The sequence below is a fragment of the Bactrocera dorsalis genome, chromosome 2 (genome assembly GCF_023373825.1).
Source record: "Bactrocera dorsalis isolate Fly_Bdor chromosome 2, ASM2337382v1, whole genome shotgun sequence".
In the NCBI taxonomy this organism is placed as follows: Eukaryota; Metazoa; Arthropoda; class Insecta; order Diptera; family Tephritidae; genus Bactrocera; species Bactrocera dorsalis.
In genome coordinates, this window is record NC_064304.1 from 102,339,228 (window position 1) to 102,360,108 (window position 20,881).

General features: G+C 37.6%; 2 protein-coding genes across 4 annotated transcripts in view; one reads left to right on the forward strand and one right to left on the reverse strand.

The window, feature by feature from the left end:
- Nucleotides 1–10,662, forward strand: part of LOC105230493 (relaxin receptor 2) — a 46,582-nt gene extending 35,920 nt beyond the window's left edge. The window contains exons 8-12 of the mRNA XM_049447967.1: nucleotides 4,273–4,344; nucleotides 4,425–4,868; nucleotides 6,356–6,900; nucleotides 7,018–7,218; nucleotides 7,335–10,662. Coding sequence (XP_049303924.1) covers nucleotides 4,273–4,344; nucleotides 4,425–4,868; nucleotides 6,356–6,900; nucleotides 7,018–7,218; nucleotides 7,335–7,378 — 1,306 coding nt within the window. The 3' untranslated portion in view covers nucleotides 7,379–10,662. The remainder of the gene's footprint in view (nucleotides 1–4,272; nucleotides 4,345–4,424; nucleotides 4,869–6,355; nucleotides 6,901–7,017; nucleotides 7,219–7,334) is intronic.
- Nucleotides 10,663–13,791: 3,129 nt separating this feature from the next.
- LOC105230457 (zinc finger protein 616) lies at nucleotides 13,792–20,863 on the reverse strand. 3 transcript variants are annotated; one of them, XM_029552044.2, is made up of 3 exons: nucleotides 20,139–20,862; nucleotides 14,632–15,349; nucleotides 13,792–14,551 (listed from the first exon to the last, which is right to left on the reverse strand). In XM_029552044.2, exons 1-3 carry the CDS (start codon nucleotides 20,725–20,727, stop codon nucleotides 14,335–14,337), a joined length of 1,524 nt encoding a protein of 507 aa, XP_029407904.2. In that variant the 5' UTR covers nucleotides 20,728–20,862; the 3' UTR covers nucleotides 13,792–14,334. The 3 variants fall into 3 exon arrangements, with proteins under 3 accessions (XP_029407904.2, XP_029407902.2, XP_029407903.2); XM_029552042.2 differs by lacking the exons at nucleotides 13,792–14,551; nucleotides 14,632–15,349 and adding exons at nucleotides 16,579–17,353; nucleotides 17,436–18,237 and having other exon boundaries at nucleotides 20,139–20,863; XM_029552043.2 differs by lacking the exons at nucleotides 13,792–14,551; nucleotides 14,632–15,349 and adding exons at nucleotides 18,276–18,833; nucleotides 18,909–19,746.
- Nucleotides 20,864–20,881: the final 18 nt, after the last annotated feature.

The window sequence follows — 20,881 nt, forward strand, 5'->3', positions numbered from 1 at the left end:
GATAATCATTTCTGGCTAAAGGATAGAAGTGTTATACTCGTAAACGCAGCCGGCTACTAATTTCGCTGGCATATGCAATTTCTTTGATTGAAATTGTTAGAGACAATTTGTATTACGAGTTGTTTTTGCTCAAGTCACATGTTTTGCATTAGTGTTAATCGAATGCTCTTCTTTCAGTTGGCACGATAAGAAGTGTGAATATATTTTGAAAAAGAGAAATGCAGCTAGCATTAATGTTAGGGCTTAATTAATTTGTGTGGCGCGAAAAATGGAATATTTCCAATGAAATGAAAATGGTAAACATAATTATACAAATAAATTATATTTGACTTAGATACACAGGCGCAAATATCTAAATATAATATACCAGACGAGTTTTTTGTTTCAAAATCCCTAAGCACTATTCGGCCATAATGAAACTACTCGCAGCAAAAAAAAAGTTCAAACCTGAAATGGTCTAAATAAATACGGCTTTCTTCACTCACTTCCAGCGGAGATAGAGCACAATATTCAATGAATCCAAAATAAAAATGATGTCTCACTTAAATTAATTTGTTTGTAAGTCATTTGTGGACGCGTATGCACCAATACATTTGAAATGAATATCGTGGGAACAGCAGGCTGTTTATTGTAATCTCACCTCTTTCAAAATATTTGTATATAATTATTCTGACTTGAATTTATGCTAATTATTTTCCCTTGATAATATACAGGGTATAACAATTTGGACGGGTCTACCATATAATTGTGGTTTGTGGGCACAGTATTGGTTATTACATCGGACTTCTTCATGGTTTGGCAATGGAATGTCCGCTCCATCTTCATCGATTGGAGAATCGGGTTCACCATCTTCTGGTGTTATGCTTTCACAGCCATTCAGCAAGCTGGAGAAGTGTTCCTTCCATAATTTCTATATGCTCTGGGTGGACTAAATCACCTCTGGATGGCTCTTTGCGTCTCGCTTCCATCTTTAAATCGGTTTTCTCTCCACTACTACATGGCACCCCTCATTGTACCGGCTGTTCTTTTGCCTTTCCGAAAACCAATGGTTTTGTTTGCAACTGCGTAAGGAGCTTGAAATGCCGTCCCACAGTTCCCTTATACTGAGTTGCTGATGATTGCTCTCAGAGAGGAGTGCGAATCGAGTAAAAAATCGTTCGGATTTCTGCTGCCTGCAATCACCGTCGAACCTTCCTTGTCTTCGTTGACGTCCGCTTTTTGTTGCACAGAGGCGAGTGCGTATCTCTGCTGCAACAAGTTAGTAATCAGAGTCGAATCTAGTACCTCGGAGCATACATACGTCTAAAACACTGGAGACGTGTCTTACGCCTATCACAACATAATCGATTTGTTTGGTGGCTTTTCGATCCGGAGATAGCCAGGTAGCTTGATGAATCTCTCATCCGAGGCTGTTTTGTAATTTTCATTGAGGATGTTTTTTACATAGCGGGTCCCAAACCCAGCGCACAATTCTGGAGAGGAATGGTTCTCCCTTACACTTTAGCTCGATTTCAAATGGGTGTTCTTTGGCTATCCAGAGGATACTTGGTCTAAGTTCGGAAGTCGTGAGCTGCTTGAACAATATGTAAAAAAATCGTTTCTGGCCACTCCCAAGTAAATAGTGCTCAGAGAACTTCAGAAAACCCTTTAGCTGAACCAGCCCTGAACCAAATTTCATCTTTACAGTATTTACGACTTGAAAAAGTCACTCCAAAATCAGCGCTTCGAAGAAACCCTCAACATAATAATGCCCTCCATTAGTATAATGAACACCCTTCTATTTATTAGTGTCTACACAACAATAATTGTAATCTCAATCAGCTGCCAAGCAAACAAATAAAAGCAGCAAGTAAGAAAGTAAAGAGTACTTAACAATTTTCGTGCATCCGCTTGGTTATTGGTTATTAGTGAGACGGGTTTACCACAGTGTTTACAATTGCACATAATTTTCCAATTCATTATCACACAAACAACACGTTGAAGTATAAATTATTGACAATCGTACAGCGCAATTAACATCATTTTTAGGAAAAAATATTGATACAATATTTTACGTTCGCACAGACCTCTCGGGTCAAACTCATTACAAAATTATAACCGCAAGCCTTCATGCACACGCGTACAAATATTTAAGGGTAAAAATGTGTAAATATTTAACTGTTGCCGGTTGTGTTGTTGAAACATTTGGCAAATCAACAGCAAAAGAAGCTAACGGTATTACAATAAAAACTGTACATGTGTGCATGTATTGTCGTAGTTACTTTGCAAATTTGCTCATATCGGCGCATTTTTTAAGAAACGGCACGTACCGTTGCCGCCACCAAGGGAATGCGTCAAGGCTAGTTATGCCGCTTTTGGCATGCGCTAGATATTTGATGCTGCATTGTCGGCTTCAAGGTAACAAAAGTTGTTCAAATACACGTGTAATCCTTTTCGTGGGTCACTCTGAAATTTTATGTGCAAATAACGGTTATATTCACTTTTAAATAACTCATAAAAATTGCATGCGGTATTAAATAGAAAAACGCAAATGCGTGCTACGTGACGTATGAGTAATGTGTGCATAACTTTTGCCTGTGCTGCATAAAGCTGCATTTTTTATTTAATTTTAGAAAATGTAGTGTGAAGCAAGGCATAATTTTTATAGTAAAAATATAACGGTGATACTTTTGGCATGTGCCTGAATGAACTGCTACAACTATGCGCGAGGTTTGTTTTGTTGTGTTATTCAGCAAATGGTCGGATCAAAAAGCGTGGACTAGTCTCCAGCAAATGTTAAGTTAAGTTTTGGTTTCTGGTATGTTTCAGCTAAACCTATAACATATTCTCTGTCGATTAAAGTACACTAGACCCGACTGGCACGCCCCTAGTGACCGTGTGAAATAAACTATATCATTTTTTGTTATCCTTTTTAACTCTGAAAAAGCCTTTCGAATTTTCGTCAGTTTATCTTTTCTGTCGAAATCTTCCTAGCTTTCAAACTTGCGCGATATTCTCTTACTAAATCTTTTTCGTTTTAAATCTTTCTTTTTCGAGTCTACAAAAACGTCTCTAAAATAAAACTTCACTTAAAAGAATATCCCTTACTGAAGTCAATACAGAGAAAACAGGTAGGTCCAAAGACTACAGTTGAGGCGCAGTAGGAAAACTTCTAAGGAGTGATATCACTTCTAAAATTTGGTTATCCCGCCAACATAGTGGAGTCTTATCGCTCGATAACTCTTCTTGCCCAAATAGTAAAGCCACTTCAGGTCTTACCACATCATCTGAGCCCAGCCAGGCATCAATATGGTACTGGATGGCACGCTGATGACTGCACGAAATTGGCGTCCGGTATTGGAAGCGATGACATGTGTTCGAAAGTGAAAGGAGTGTAAAACTCTTTTCTTCTAAGTCCACATTGACTATATTTACCTATTGGAGGAAGGAATACAGACTAGCCCTCGTTAAAATTTCGACAGTGAACAACCACAAAATTTTCGGTGTTACCTTTGATAGTGTTAAAGTCTTCACTGCACATAGAATAGCATACATTATCAAAGCACAGAGCCGTAATAGAGCCCACAAGACACTAGCCGATAATACTTGTGGCATGTACAAAGAAATGTTGCAGGCCGGTCATTAATTAAAAGGCCCCAATATGGTCGTTTGAATGCTATAGGACGCAGCTAAAGAAGGTACAGACAAGTCAGAACACCGAGGACTGTTAGAGAAAAGTCTCCCTAAAGGACTTAATGCACTCTTCTACAAATAGTTTCTGCATCCTAGGGACACCAAGCAAGGATTACTACAATACGTTGACGAACTTCAATAAATGCCAAGGCGATTTCGGGCGTGTACTCAACACAACTTCTTTCTGGATGCTGTAACAGATTATGCTGCTACCCTAACATAACATACTAAACATTTGTGCTGCATTCAATTGGTCCACGCATGACTCTAACCACCTCTTTGCATGCTTCGCTAAACCCACTCACCTCACACGCCTCTCAATTTGGTCCGACTCCGTCGAAACAGTCCGTAACCTGGACCAAAAGTTACATGATTTCGATGATAGTTGATTTTGCACTTTCCTCCAAACAAGGCTTAAGTATGCGCTAATACTTCCAAATTTTGTTTTTGTCCGCTCTTTTCTTCTGTAGATTGGCCGTTTATCGTTGACCGTACCTTAGAATTAATAAAACTGTTAAATAAATATATAAGTAGTCATCACATATACATATTTAATTGATAACTCCACACTCAACTTTTATTTTTACATATTTGTTTTAGTCGGCTCATTGGCAATCCGTTGAAGGAGCTCTCTGGTGAAGTATTTCTGCGTAGCACTTGTCTAGAAGCGCTGTGAGTATAACAAAATGCACCCTTAATGAATACTAAATGAGCACTGCTGCTAATATTAAAAATAATTATTATTCTCACAGTTCCCTCAGTCACACACCGCTATACATCAGCCAACAGCTAATTGGATCTCTTAATATTTCGTATCTTAATTTGACGGGAATCCCCTTCGAGCGCATAGATTTTGATGCCATCAATCAGATGTCAAATCTCAAGTATATTGTGTTTGAGCGTTTCTATTTTTGCTCGATGACACCGCAAGTTCGTATGTGTAAGCCGAATAGTGATGGTGTTTCATCATTTCGCGATCTGCTGAGTAAACCGGTGCTACGCTACTCGGCTTGGATAATGGCTTTTGTGACGGTGATAGGAAATATAATGGTACTTTGGGGACGTTTCATCTATCGCGATGAGAATATTGCCGTAACAATGGTTATACGGAACTTGGCACTGGCTGATATATTAATGGGTTTCTACTTAATAACAATTGGCGTACAGGATTATCGTTATCGGAGCCAATATTACAAGTAAGTGGACGAGTTTATATATTAATGTTTTATGGTTTGTAATTATGCAAATTGGACATGAAACGAGACATCAGAAAGACAATTCTGGCCTAGCTTGGACTAAAGTCCCTTCATTCTATTGGCTCCCCTCTGAACCATCGCTTCTGATGATATTTATAAGTACCAACCGATAGTTGCGTTTCTACCTCCTGACAACTTCTACAATAGTCGTTATATGGCGTTCCCAGTCTACTGGCATGTCGTTGCTCAGCAAGTCCGGTATTGATTCTACCGAGACTCAGTTAAGTCTATAATATATTTGTTAATTAGTTATCTACAAGTAGCCAGAGGCATATAAATTCACTCTTTTCCGGTGTCAAATTGAAGGGTGGTGCCTGTTCTGGCTATAGTGTACCTGGATAACATGCTTTCCTGGAACCCAATAGGATGTTACATCCACTAAGAGATCAAGGAATTATTTCACTAACCGAGACGAAATTCCCGTCTTACTATGCGGTGTGGAGGCATGGACAATGACATCATCTGATAAATCGGCCTTAGAAGTATTCGAAAGAAACGTTTTGCGGAAGATTTATGGTCCATTGCGCATTGTAAACGGCGAATACCGTAGTCAATGGAACGATGAGATATACGATTGACATAGTTCAGTAAATGAAGAGACTTCGGCTGCGCTGGCTAGGACATGTTGTCCGGATGGAAGAGAATACTCCAGCTTTAAAGTTTTTCGATTCAGTACCCGCCGGAGGAAGCAGGTGGAGAAGAACCCGTTTGGAATTATCCCCATAGATGCTTATCCTTTGTCTTCCTTGACCTTATCCCACTTTTCTCTGAAAGGGAAGGCAATAAGTCGAAAGAGGTTTTGTGTAATTTTGTGATCAAAACCAAACAACGGACGAAGTACTGGACTTCACACGGCGAGCCTGCTAAGAAGAAGGGGAAAATGGTTCTTTCGAACAGAAAACATGGAAAAGGTCAAAACAATCACATGCCTCTATCATGTTCATCCCATCAGGAGAAGAAAAAAAACTCTTCTACCAAAAAAACAAACTGGCTTACACCTTCGTCGTCTTAACGGCCACATTGAACAAATTAGGCTTCAGCTATTCTCCAATTGGCCATCGTGCCATTTATTTCTGTTTTCAATCCTGAAAAAATCTCTCTATATTCAGAGCTATGAGTTGTATATATATATGTCAATGAAAAGTTTTAAAAATTTTATGGAAAGAACCTATAACTACTCATCCTTTGAACTACCAGTCCGGTATTGTTCAAATATGAACAATATTTGAATTTTTTGTTGTTCGTAATGGCAATCTCATGTCCAAGCGCTGTCTAAGCGCTGTCTAACCACTTGTCAAAACTCGTGTCTTCATACTTATGGTTACCAAATGAACTTGCATTTCTAATTAAATTTGCTGCCATCTTCTACACACTTATTTTTATGTGTTTTTCTTTTTTTTTGTTTTACTCCACTCACTCTCCTACAGAGTCGCACTCGATTGGATCACCTCCTGGCAGTGCGCCGCTATCGGCTCGCTGGCCGTAACATCATCCGAGGTGTCCATGCTGATACTCGCCTTCATGTCATTCGAACGTTTTCTACTTATCGCCGATCCGTTTCGCAGTCAACACCGTATCGGTATTAAGAATATTTTTATAGCCCTACTGGCTATCTGGTTGATGGGCGTGGGCATTGCTGTGGCGCCAGTTGCACTTTGGCACTCAAGCACCAAATTCTATGGCACCTACTCGGGCACATGCTTCCCGCTACACATACAGGAACCATATCCACTGGGTTGGCAATATTCGGCGTTCATCTTCTTGGGCGTGAATTTGTTTTTACTACTAATGATTGCGCTACTCTATACAGCGTTGCTCATATCCATTTGGCGTACACGTAAAGCGACACCGCTCTCCCTATTGGATTGTGAATTTGCGGTGCGTTTCTTTTTTATTGTGCTCACGGATGTGTTGTGTTGGGCGCCTATTATTGCCATGAAGATTTGGGTCTTCTTCAACTATAACATTTCGGGTAAGTAAGAAATCGTAAATTTTATTACCCATACGCAATGCTGGTCGCGGTATGCAATATACTTATGCTTGTATGCATGTGTGTACATATATGTGTTTGCTTCTTTTTTACGAGCAGACGATATCTACGCTTGGTTGGTAGTCTTCATATTGCCGCTGAATTCCGCTGTCAATCCGCTGCTGTACACATTCACCACACCAAAATATCGCAATCAAATACTTATGCGCGGTTGGAAGAAAATAACATCGCGTCGTCGTGCTGATCCATCCAACGGTTTGGCGACGACAATTGCAACCGCTACAGCATCATCAAATCCGGGTGAGTTGCAAACATTAGCAAGTGAGTCGTGTGCATGTGTGTGTGTATGTATGTGTATATTCAAGTGTTTGTTTTGGTAATCACAATAATATTAACAAATTTCAACCTTCTTGCAGATGAATCGTCGAGCAAAGCCATACCGCTGACAGTGAATCACTGAGAGTAACTTTTCTTTTATAAATATACATTCAAGGGTGGTTCATATACTGGTTTTTGTTAGATTAACATTCCTAATTTAAGTGACAGATTATGCTTTTATCTCGAGGTTGTCTTGCTCTTTACTCACCCGAACCGTTGTTGAATAGTTCATTACAACTTGGCCCTCGCGGTACCCAGAAAGTAAGTTTCTAATGATAACACGTTTATCGTTATTTGTCTCATAGAAAGTTTAGCTAAAAAAGGTCCAGCTTGATCCTATAACAATTAGCACTAACCGCAATTAAGTTTCCTATTGTATTTCGAAAGAAAAATGGACCAATGATATAACTTTTCAAAAGACCGCAACAAACTCACATTTTCGGAAATGCATTGGTTTCTCCCTGAAGTAATTGGTTTTCCTTCAAAACCTAATAGGTTAGGTTAGGTTAATCTGGTAGACCAATAAGCCACGCATAGACCAGTTTTGGTCCGTTACAATACTAGATGTAGTTCATTTGCTAGGTCTGAGAAGAGTAGTCATTCATTAGGATCCCTCGCTTGAAGCGATCTTTAACAGACTCTGCGGCCGGACTATCGATACCTTCTCCAGTGTTTCATACCGTAGCGACCACCGATGCTAACAGCGTAGTCTTGTCAATGCGGGACAAGTACACAAGAGAAGTCCCATTGTTTCCCTGGTGCCCTGCTCTAGACATTTCCTGCAGTCTTCTCGATCTGTCAGCCCTATCCTGCGGCCGTGTGTCGCCACCAGACAGTGACCAGTTAGTATTCCCATCATGTTCCTACAGTCTCTTCTATCGAATGCCAATTTGTGTACTTCCCATCTACCATTTTACATATGAATTTTGTAGTTTTAATCCAGGTAGCTCGTTCCATCGGGTTTTGATTTTTTTTAACATGCTTCTGTCAACATCGTCGAATAGATAATGTATGGGTTTCACAATGTTGATCACGTTATCGGATGTTATCCGTGCACCATTCTTAGCAATATCGTCCACTATTTCATTGCTTTTGATGCCTTTTTGGCCTGGCACCCAGTAGAAGTGTAGTTGCTTACTTTTGGCACTGCTGCCCAGCTTCTCAAGACACTTCTGACCGATATGCGATACGAGCATACTGCATTCATTGCTGCTTGGCTGTCTACTGGCTGTCTGTAGATGTTGACTCTGAAATTACCTGCAGGTGCATTACAGGCCAGCTTCGCGGCTTTCGCAATAGCAAAAACCTCAGCTTAAAATATACTGCAGTGATCCGGCAACTTAAAAGGTTGCCTTATACCTAACTGTGGACAGTATATTCCCGGACCAACTCCATCGTCGATTTTCGTGCCGTCAGTATAGATGTTTAGAGTCATAGCTAACATACCTTTACGCCAGGCATCATTTTCTGCGTTTTCTTTGAACCTTCTTTCCCAGTTGAAAAGTGTGGTCATATAGCCGGTGTTTGTCAAACCGCCATTACCCACAGAGCTATGCGGTTCAATATGTAAATTCTCCTGCAGCCAGTAGTCGTCCCTGTGCAGTTTTCAGCGAAAAGGTCAAGAGGTGGCAGGTTCAGCACCAGTTCAATAGCCGCCGTTGGAGTTGTTCTTAAAGCTCTCAGTTGCTCTGTTATTCTCGTTGTTGTTGTTAAATCGGTTACCTAAACCCTATTTGGGTGGCAATACTCAAATTAGTTGCAATCGAAATCATATAACGGAAGGTCCAGGAAACGTGCAGTTTCAACAGGAGGTCGGATCGGGACGGGCACGAGGTTTGTTAGATGAGTGGAATCCATAAGTTGCCTAAGAGTCACTCTAGATGCGGGAGAGAGTGCAGTGCAGACGACCATATCGCTATGTATGGCCTGCCAATTGCCTTGTAGGTTGCTTGGTGACAACATTTATTTTTCTCTTCCCTAGGTCGGCTAGAAACTTGAAGATTTCTTTTGTATTTTCGCAATACGCGGAGAGAAAGAATGCAGGCTATTGGATTTAGTCTGCACTCCTTCGTAAAATGGTCTCTGTGGATTTGGTGGAGGCTAGTGTTAGCCTCCTTGAAAAGAAGAAGCGAGAAAGCTTGGTGAGTTAGCTATCCAACCGATCCTTTTAGTTAGTTAAATTTCTTATACGAGCCATTGTTGTCAAAATAATATGTGTGACTGAAAATCTCACCAAATGGACCACCCTTTATAGAAATAAATATATAAGTGTGTATTTCGTTGCCACCAAGTGGTTGTACGGGAATTTACCATATATTAAGAACACATAGCATATACATACAAACATATATACATAACCAGCTGTACGTAGTAAAATATCTACATATGTACATACTAGCTACAACATGTAACTGCTACCTCAAGTTATCGAGTACAACAACAAGTGCAGTAGCAAGGGGTACTATATACATACATATATATTTACCAAAGAAATTGTCTAGCACTTAAGCTGCATTTACATACAAACATACCGATATACATACATATATGTACATATGTTGCCATATACGTATAAGTATTTAGCTGTATGTGTATGCATAATTTACTATTACTAGTAAATATATATTTATTTATTTATTATATATGTAAAAAACAATTTACTTATATAGTAAAAATAATGTCAAATTTTATTCCACATAAAAATATTGAAATAATGTGTTTTGAAGTAAAATGAATTGAAAATAAGCGCTAAAGCACACACACAGTGATTCAAAATGCGCCCTGTAGTAAAATATCGAACTAGTTCAAAACTACTAGTTCACGACTAGTAGCTGAACGATCTAAATCAATTTGCACTTTTTAATTTGACAAGCTAGGTATAGCAACACAGGTACACAGGTCTTAAGTGATTTTGTTGTATTACATATTAAGGGTATTCAGACCGAACTGTTATTTTGGTAATTTGTTAGTTAATACTTCGTTAAAAGGCTTAACTGTGAACATACTTTTTGTTCTACCTCTGTAGTATAGTAAATTTTATTCCAAAACAGCTAAATAAATAGTAAAATGCCTCAGCAAAGTGCAAAATCAAAAATTGTCCGTCATTTAATTGAAAATTATGTAGAGCAGATCAAATTTATTACTGGTAACTACTTTAAATTGATGTACAGAGGAGCAGGAGAACAGCTGATGTGATATTACCGAGTAACGAAACAATTATCAAGCTTGCCAGATGGATAGTTCGTTACTCGGTAGAACGATAGTCTGTTAATTTTACAAAAACAAAATACATGTAAAAAACTACCGAATAACGACTAACGAATTAACAAGGCTGGTCTGAATACCCTTATTATATATAGTACATATATATGTAAGTTCTATTTTAGATATATTTGTGTCCATAGATCATGAAACTATCAATGGGTTTATACGACTTGCTCGCTCGCTCGTTTATTTTTAAATCTTTATTTAGACGAAACGAAATAACAATGCCAATTTTGTTTTAAAAAATAATGATGCATAGCAGCAAATTTCAATAAAAGCCTTTATGGGCATTTATTTTATACGTTTCCAGTCGACAAACTCTTTCTAGCGGTAATCTGCCATCATGATCCCATCAAAATTGACACCTTTCCTCCAACACTTTTAGTTCTTGGCTGAACCACTCTCTGTTCCTCAATATAATTTCCAAAATTACTCAAAAATTTTTACAGATAATTGCGGAGATAGTCGTGACTCAAATGATCAAAGTGATCCTAGTCTCTGACAGTTTGTCAGTATATATAACAAAAAATTTTCATAGTTTGGTACTTAAAGGCTACCTAACAAATTTTCGGCTATCAACACAAAACTTTTACACAATTCACTTTCCAGAACAGCTATAAAATTAGTAAAATCAGTATCTTTTATTAACCGCTTTATAAAAATTTAACAATTCAATTTTTCAAACTAAACATCGGAATTTTTCTACAATTTAAATAATGTCCTCACATGTTCGAGTCGAGTAGTCCATGCGAATCACTTTCCAAAGGAAAGGGAGATTTTCATTGAGTAAAACAGAACATTTTGTGGACAGTAAGTTAGACATCTTCAAGCTTGATTTTTATTTAAACCCTAAAAGGAAAGTAAACAACAATTTGGCCTTCGGTCCATACTATTCCTAAAGTAATCAGTTTACAACTAGTACATTTTACTGTGGGGTATATACTGTGTAATTCATTTGTATGTTCGGGTGTGTATGGGTGTATTTGTTGTTATCAAAAATAAAATATTTATGTTCAATTAAATGTGATAATACCGTACTTAAATAAAAGAGAGTTTCATTAAAATAAAATAAAAGTCTTTTCTTTCACGTTAACATAAATCACTTAAACGGTAGGTGTGGTAAAAACATATGTAAGACATTATTAGGTTCCTTTTGCTACAATTGTCCATAAGTTGTTTCCAGCTCCTTTTTTTAGATCGATTTAATGAGCGCTTTAGAAGATATTCCATCCCTCAGGCGGTTACTGAAAGCTTTTTATACGCAAATGTGAGGTATTAACGTTACATTATCTTCAGCGCAAACTCAGCCTTTAACTGTTTCCACTTGACCAAACTTGTGCAGATAATAGTCATATCAGGGTTAAGTGTTAATTTTAATGGTTAGGTAGTCGAAAACGTCATCAATAGAACTAAACTATCATCAATAGAGGGCCATTCATTTGGGAGTGGCCAGAAACGATTCTTTTACATATGGCTCAGGCACCTCGCGACTTTCGGTTTTTGACCTAGTATCCTCCGGGTAGCCAAAGAACATCCGATTGAAGGCGATCTAAAGTGAGAAGGCGAACTATCCGTCTTTAGGCTTGTGTGCTAAGTTTGGGACTCGCCACGTAAAAAACGCCCCCAATGAAAAGGTAAAACAGCCTCGGAAGAGAAACTGTCCTTTTGATGACGACCGCAGCAAACGTAATGAGGACTATGATTTAAGGGCATACAACTGGTATGTCCGGTGCCTTAATTGACAAAATGTCTTTGTCCAGCTGGTTGATATCCTCGTAAAAATAAAGGCTGACATCACCGCCGTTCAAGAAGGGCGATGGACGGGGCAAGTATTGAGATGAGTCGGTCCTTGTGGCATTTACTACAGTGGCGATATAAAGGAGTGCAAATTCAGTGTTGAATTCGTGGCAGGAGAGAGACTCCGTCGCCGAGTCCTGGCATTCACCCCGGTGGATATACTATACGTCGATCCACAATCCGCATCAAAGCGAAGTTCTTCAACATATCACTGACCAAAGTGAAGGACGATGTAACCAAAGATGCCTTCTATGAGCGCTTGGAGCGCGCCTATGAAAGCTGCCCCCCACCATGTCAAAATCGTGCTTAACGACTTTAACGCCAAAAGAATGTATCCTTGGCACAACGGTCGGTAAATTGGGTTGAGACTGATCGACTTCGCCCGAAATATGGTTATCTGTTGTACTCAATTTCAGCATAGAAAAATTCACCAAGCTACTTGGCTGTCTCCGGACCGAAAAGCCACCAACCAGATAGAGGGAAGACATGTATCCAGTGTTTTAGACGTGCGTACGCTCCAAGATCATAGCATTGGCTCGGACCAATATTTTGTTACAGCAAAGATACGCACCCACCTCTGTGCAGCAACAAACGCACGTCAACACAAGAAAGGTTCGACGTCAATTTTCTACTCGACTTTCATTCCTGTTCTCTGAGAGAGAGAGAGAACATACAATCGACGAGATTTTCACCATGCGCCAAATCTCGGAAAGAACCATGATATAATTGGCCATAATAACCGCGCCGTTAGTTCTGTTTTTTCCAGGTTGGACAAAGAAGCGAAACAAATGGGTCTGACAGTGAACGAGGACAAGAGGAAATATCTCCTGTCATCAAACAAAAAGTCGCTACTTAGCACTTACGTCACTGTTGACAGTCATAACTTCGAAGTTGTCGATAATTTCGTCTATCGTGGAACCAGTTTTAACAGCAACAACAATGTCAGCCTCGAAATCCAACGCAGAATAACTCTTGCCAACAGGTGCTACTTCGGACTGTGTAGGCAATTGAGAAGTAAACTCCTCTCTTTTTATGGTCCCTTGCGCATTGGCCACGGCGAATATCGCACTCGATAGAACGATGAGCTGTATGAGATATACGACGACTATGTCAATCATAGCTCAGCAAATTAAAAGACAGCGGATGCTCTGTCGTCCGAATGGACGAAAACACTCCAGCTGTAAAAGTATTCGACGCAGTACCCGCCGGGGGAAACAGAGGAAGACCTCCACTCCGTTGGAGAAGGACCTGGCTTCGCTTGAAATCTCCAATTGGCGCCAAGCAGCGAAAAGGAAGAACGACGTAAGCAGGGTCTACGTTAATAAAGAAGAAGAAAGGCTTTTAACGACTCAAAAATAATTGGGGGCTAGGGCAAGGTCAACTGCAAGTATTCGCATTGTAGTAGAGGAAATAATGAAAATGCTTTATCCATTATTCGCTGCAGACCATATTATTCTAGGAAAAATGTTCACTTAAGGTAAAGTTATTGGCCAATTTTACTCATTTTTTAACACTTTGAAAATTTGTGTTTATGTATATATTCATTTATATAACTTTTATTACTTAAATCACCTAAAAATAATACTTAGAACACTTTTACTTAGATATTATATTTAATAAAAAAAAATATTTTCTACCATAAATTTAAGACGCCCTTTGGGTTTTAACTCGACTGAAATATACAAATGGCGTGGTATAGATGTAATTGGTTTTGGATTTCAAAAGTTCGCAGAATTGTTGTTTTTAAATCGTATTTACATATAAATATACAGGTAAGGCCGCAGAGAAAAGGCCAGAGATGATTGCAGTAAATAGTTGAAGAGAAAAATCTGCATAAAATTGTTGCAGAGCACCGACCCCGCCTGTGAACTCCGTGCCCAGCAGAAATTCTTTCCCATTTCCCCCCCTTTCTCCTTCACAGTATACATAGTAGTATATTTATTGGTAAATTTCCATCGACAGTGCTTTGATCAGTCTTTAACATACTTCTTCTTCCACAACATCTACAAAATATTCATTCATAGAGCTGCTGTCTAAGCTAGCCTCCGCTGCTTCGGAGTTTGCGTCAACGCTTTGTGACGCTTCCAATTTAACAAATGAATGGCGTGTGCGAAAACTTTTGAACTTGCGCATTGATTCCAGCTCCTCAATGGACATGACAACCTCATGTTTCAGTTTTAGGTGCACCTTAAGTCTGCAAATAAGTGTAAAAAAAAATAAATATGTACATATGTATGTATGTATATGTATGTATGTAGTTGCAAAAATATTTACTTTGACTTTTGCGGATAACCACGGTCGCAGTAGGCGCATCGGAATGGCATACCCGTATGCAAAAAACTATGATTCCGTAATGATATCGTATTTTTGAAGACCTTGCCACATCCCTCCACCGGACAAATATATCGCAAATTATTGTGCATAACTTGCAGATGCGTCGTTAGATGCCCCTTTTGGCCAAAACTTCGTTCGCAATGTGGGCATTCGTAGGGGAAATCACGCGTATGATAGCGCATATGTATCTCCAGCGTTTGCGGTATGGCAAATGTTTTGTGACATAGCGTACATTCCAGTGGCTGGTAGTCATCGGGTGAGCAATGGGTCTGCTTGTAGTGCAGCTCACAGGATTGACGTGATAAATAGATGCGATCGCAGCTCTCAAAGGGACAATTGAAAAGTGGCCGGTCCGGTTCGTGCATGCGTCGATGCCATAACATTTTACTGCGACTCGGAAATGACTTCTGGCAGTGATCGCAGTTGTAACGGCTCGTTCGTTGCGTTGGTATTATTTTTATTGGCGGTACCGATGTGTCTGCAGTTAGAAGCGCAGTGTTGAGCGGGTCAACGCTTGTAATTTCACTGACGTATAGTGGAATTGAAGCTTCGGTCATATCGATTTTCGTCGTTACTCCGGTAAAGCAGTTGGTGGTGTCCATTGTGATTTCTTGAGGTTCCGATTCATATTCTTCAGTGTAAACATATTCCGCTTGTGCTAAAATATTGAAATAAATATTCAAATGCAATAAAATTATTTTCTTTAGTCAATGTGAACAATGAATATTTACATACATATGTATGTATGTATATGAAATAGTACTTCAATAAAGTGGATAACGGTTTCAAATGTATGCCATTTCAATAAAATGATAATATAATTGTAAATGATCAAAGGGGAGCCTGAGTTGACTGAGTCGATTTGGCCCCGTCCGTCCGTCTGTATATACGCGAACTAGTCCCTGGCGTTTTTGCAATATCGATCTGAAATTTTGCACACGTTCTTTTCTCTCTAAGAAGCTGCTCAATTGTCGGACCCGCCGATATCAGATTACCTTAGCATATAGCAGCCAAATGAAGCAAACGGTCTAAATCCAGTCCTTGTATGGAAAAGTTTTTTATTTCACAAGATATCTGCACAAAATTTGGACCAGATTATTTTTCAAGGCAATGTTACAAGCTTTGAAGAAATTATTCAGCTTGGATCACTATAACATAAACCTGCCATACAAACGGAGCGATCAAAATCCAATCTTTGTATAGCAAATTTTTTTAATTGACAAGATATCTGCACAAAATTTGCCACAGATTATTTTCGAAAGCCCTTGAAATTTCTCCCAAAAATTTTTTCAGATCGGACTAATATAGCATATAATATACGAGTATACTGGCTGGTCAAAATCAACTTCTTGTATGGAAAACTTTTTTATTTGACAAGATATATTCACAAAATTTGGCACGGAGTATTTTCCAAGGCAATGGTACAATCTACGAAGAAATTGTTCAGATCGGAATACTATAGCATGTACCTACCATACAAAGTGACCGATCAATTCAAGAAGAATATATTTTTATACCCTTTAATGCTATAAGAAAAGTACTGTGAAGGGTGTTACAGCTTTGGTAGAGTCGAACTTAACATTTTTTGTTTCTCGTTTTGGTTGTTTTAATTTTGTAGAGCAGTTATATCAACCATTTGCTGAATTCAAATAATAATAATAACCAAAAAAAACAGAAAAACCTTATGCATAGGCTGCGTACAAAAACCAAGAAACCTATCTAGAAATGCGATATTGATATAATATTTGCATAAATAGATTAAAATGTAAATATAATGTTCTTATAACAACGCTCATCACGTATATCTACTACATTAGCATTTATTTCCAACAACAGAACGAACGAACGGAAGTTAACAAAAAATAATAATACTATTTTATATATTATCATTATATTTTTATTTTTATAAATTGGAAAACCATAAATATTAAATACAGGTAAAACTTGGAATACAACTTATACTTAAACATAAATTAGTCTATTTTTCGTTAAATTCTATGGAAAGAAACTATAAAGTTCATAACTGTGAAAGGTGATTAATATATCACTATTTTATATATATGTATATATGTATAAAACATCACTTAAATCATCCGATAAAGTAAGTGGTGTTATATTGTTTTGCATTTTAGGTAAAATTTTCAAAGAACTTACATATATAAAACAACTGTAATCCATCTCCATCATATTAAAAAAACAAGGTCAACTACTATTAATTAATTTTCAATTAATTATTGAGGTTATAAGCGGAATAATTATTTATATTTATTTCACTCTTTAATAAATAAATATATTAATTAATTATTGAGGTTAATTTCGGCTTTTAAGTTTATTTTGTGTTTTCTTGCTTGCATGCCTCTCATGTACTATTATATATGTATGTATATAAAATATATTTCAAAAACAAAATATATTTTAGTTCAAATCTGCTTATTAATTATATTTGGTTATCACCAAAAGCTATGAAAATGTAAGACCAAACTTCAGCATTCACTAGCCTTCCAAGTCGGCCGCATCGACCTCTTCACACGGTTCGATGGGTTCAGGCGTCAATGCTGGCCGCAATTTCGCCTTTAGTTTAAGCTCTTTGGCTACCAGCATGCAATCCAGCTCGTCCAACGTATGCTCTATACCGTGTGTTCTGCTTATGTGCCAACGAAGCCTAAAAAGTAATCATTATTTCAAATATCTAATGTACAGCTCATTAAAAGTAATATGCAAGCCATTTGGCCAACGCCACTCACCTGCCCTTGGTAGCAAAATCTTGTTGGCAGTAGTCACAGCGATAGGGCAACTGATCGACATGTGTGTAAGCATGGTTTTTAAGCGCATGTGCCGTTTGAAACATTTTACCACAGTTTGCTTCTTCACAGATAAAACGTTGGCCTTCATGTTTCGTTTTCACATGATTATTAAGATGTTGTGCCATCATAAATGGCTTGGCGCAGATATGACACACAAATGGATAGACTTTTTTATGAAAACGCAAATGTATATTATAGTTGGCACGACCAATACATGTTTTCTCACAAAATTCACACTTGAAGAGTGGATAGGACTGACAACTAACACGCTGTTGATGACGCTCCAATTGTTGTTTGGTTGCAAACTCCTTGCCACACTCTGCACATTTATTGGGTGGCTTATTAAAACGATGTTTACGATGTCGATGTGATGCTAAAAGCGAACGTGTTGGACTTTTATGATCACAATATTCGCATTGAAACGGTGGACCACCAGGTATGAGTGGCACTCGGCCACGTTTGCCGGACGAACTTTTGGATTTTTTTGAGGTCTTCACTTCTTGGCGCAGCGGTTCACTTCTTATTTCTTCAGAGGAAGCGGGATTTTCAAAGAGATATTCTTCTAAATTAATATCATCGGTATCAGATGGTGGCGGCAAGTTTATAAGGACGGGTGGAATGTCTGTATTTGCAACAGTTAAATAATGCCCCGATACCGATTCATCGGCCGAAATATCAGCTGAAAAAATGTGAGAGTCCTCTTCAAGTTTAATTTCAGCTGTGCGTTGCTCCTTTTCATTGTCTAGAAGGTATTTTATAAAGTGCACATAAACACGTTAGTAGATTGTTTGAATAAACTTAATGTAATTAAACATTTGTAACCGAATAAGTATTAAATGGTTGTCTGAAAATCTTAATACAATATTTAAGTAAAATATAATTGGTGCCACCAGTTTAAGAGAAAAGTTGCTAATATAATAATATAAAACAGTTTTCCACAAAATCGAGTCAGCTCGTCATGTTGATCATTTATATTATATAGGGTCTACGACGATTCCTACTGGATGATAGTTTGTGGCAAACTTAAAATACCCTATTCTGGGTATTAAAATCTTATTTCAAATAATTTTCGTTCAACTATATATAAAAGTCTTCGTTCGGTATTTTTTAATCTTTTAAATAAGTTGAAATATTTCTTTTCATTATATTTATTATCTTATGCTTACTAATATAAATAATAATTCTTATAAATATTACTTTTCCTTTTTTATTAATAATACTATTTATGAAATCTTAACTAAATTCAATTTCGAACGCATCACGTGAAATTTACGCATTTCCTCCATCTGTTCAAGAGTCACCTCGATGCCATGTTTTTGCCGTATGTGCACTTTTAACCTATAAACGATAAAAAGAAAACGTAGTTGGCACAATCAAGTTTTTTAATACAATAAAGAAAATTTGTAAACTTACTTTGCCTTAGCCGGATAGCCACCTTTGCAATATGAGCATTCGAATGGCATTGTGCCGTGCGAATACTCGTGATTACGCAGCGAAGCAGATGAGGTGAAATATTTACCGCAGCCAGGATGTAAACAGGAGAAACGCACACTGTTGTGTTTAACATTCTTATGAGTGTTCAAATGACACATTTGTGCAAACTTCTGCCCGCATATATCGCAAACATATGGAAAATCACCGGTATGATAGCGCATATGCACTTCAAGTAACTTGTTTATTACGAAAACTTTATCACAAATTGGACACTTAAGTCCTGTTTTGTTATGGAATGAACGCACATGTACGTCCTTAGCCTGCTTTGTGGCATACAAACGACCACACTCTTCGCATACGTATTTCGGACGATCTAGTTCATGTGAACGACGATGCGTGAGCATACGCGAACGGTTTTTAAAAACTTTCTGACAATAATCACAGGTAAATTTACCACTGAAACGACGTCGTGGTTGAATGTCGCCCTTTTTCGAAATAACTACATCGTTCTGATCAGTTTTGGTCGCTGTTACAGAAGTTTTATCCTTTTGGCATTGCTCTGCAGTGCTTTCTGTCATATTTTTTTCATCATTTATTGAATCGGCATCGCTTTCAGCACTACTATATTGAAATTTTGAAATATTTCCGGCATTATTTCTAGGTCTGCCTTTGCTTTTATTTCTTGATTTATTGTGGCTTGTTTTAGATAAAGCTTGGCTTTCATGCAGTGGCTTGACTAATGTTTCAGTATTACTATCATTCACTTCTTGTACCAAATACTCTTCGTCATTTATTCTTATTTGTACTGTTTCCGCATCTGTTTATTAAATGAATTATACAAATTAAATGGAGAATTCTATTATAAAATTAAATTGAAACAACTTTAAAATTTTAACTGATTAAGCTTGAAATTCATTCAATAAACAATTGAGGAAACATTACAAATACTTTCGAATTAAAATTTTAAAGTTTTTTGCTTATAAACACATAGATAATATATGTATATATTTGTAAATATGTATTCTAAAACTCCACCTTATACAAAGGCTGTAAAACATTAATTATCAAATTTGTTTTTATGGCCGTAAGGAAGAACATCTTATAGTAACATTAATTTAAGCGAGTAACTGTGCTTAATTTACTACATACAAAAAATAATACATATATATTATAAATTAATGTTTATATACATATGTAAAAATAACATACCATCATCAATCAACTCCTCAACCGTTGGATATTCTTCCATTTCTATGTGCTCTTCCAGCTCTTCATATTCTATATCCGCATCCAAATGTTCTACATTTTCCTCTTCCGTAGTGACAATTTCATTTTCTGTTGACTCATTTTCTAATTGTATTGGGACTGGCAGTTGCGTCTCATCACTTGTTTTCTGAACCACTTCTTCAATTACTAGATCTGTAACATGCGATGTCTCATCTTTTGTCAATGTTGTCTCCAATGTTTCTTCATCAGTAATATGTGTTTTTTGAAATTGATTTAAGAACTTTTTTGATTCTTGCACTTTTTTATGAAAATCATATGCCACCTGCAATTCTAAACCACAAGATTTACAAAGTTGGTGTGGTGCATAAATGCCACCAGCGTGCAAATCAATTTTTGTACATATGATAAAGCAGTCATAATAGCTAAGCTGTTCCTCTTCATCATAAATTAGTTGTAAATCCAGCAATTGCGACTCCTCCGGTATTTGCAGACATAGGCGACAGTAATCTGATAGATCAACATAGTCCAATGACCCTATGGACGAAGAAATTGCACCTTCGTCGGATTGCATATCTTCTGATAGCAATATACGTTATATTTCTTTCTGTAAATGTGCTGTTTTTCGAATATGAAATAATTATTATGATTTTTGTGCAAGAAAACACTACAGAATTATTTTAGGCACTCGTTCAGTGAAAGATTTCGATTGATTGGCGTGTTTCATT

What these genes read in the sequence shown, in the direction of transcription:
- LOC105230457 (XM_029552042.2), bottom strand. Translation starts at nt 20,727, where the DNA reads ATGCAATCCGACGAAGGTGCAATTTCTTCGTCCATAGGGTCATTGGAC. An exon ending in TGAGGAGTTGATTGATGATG is followed by an intron (nt 18,238 to 20,138) that starts GTATGTTATTTT and finishes AATACCTTCTAG; the next exon opens with ACAATGAAAAGGAGCAACGC. An exon ending in GATTTTGCTACCAAGGGCAG is followed by an intron (nt 17,354 to 17,435) that starts GTGAGTGGCGTT and finishes ATTACTTTTTAG; the next exon opens with GCTTCGTTGGCACATAAGCA.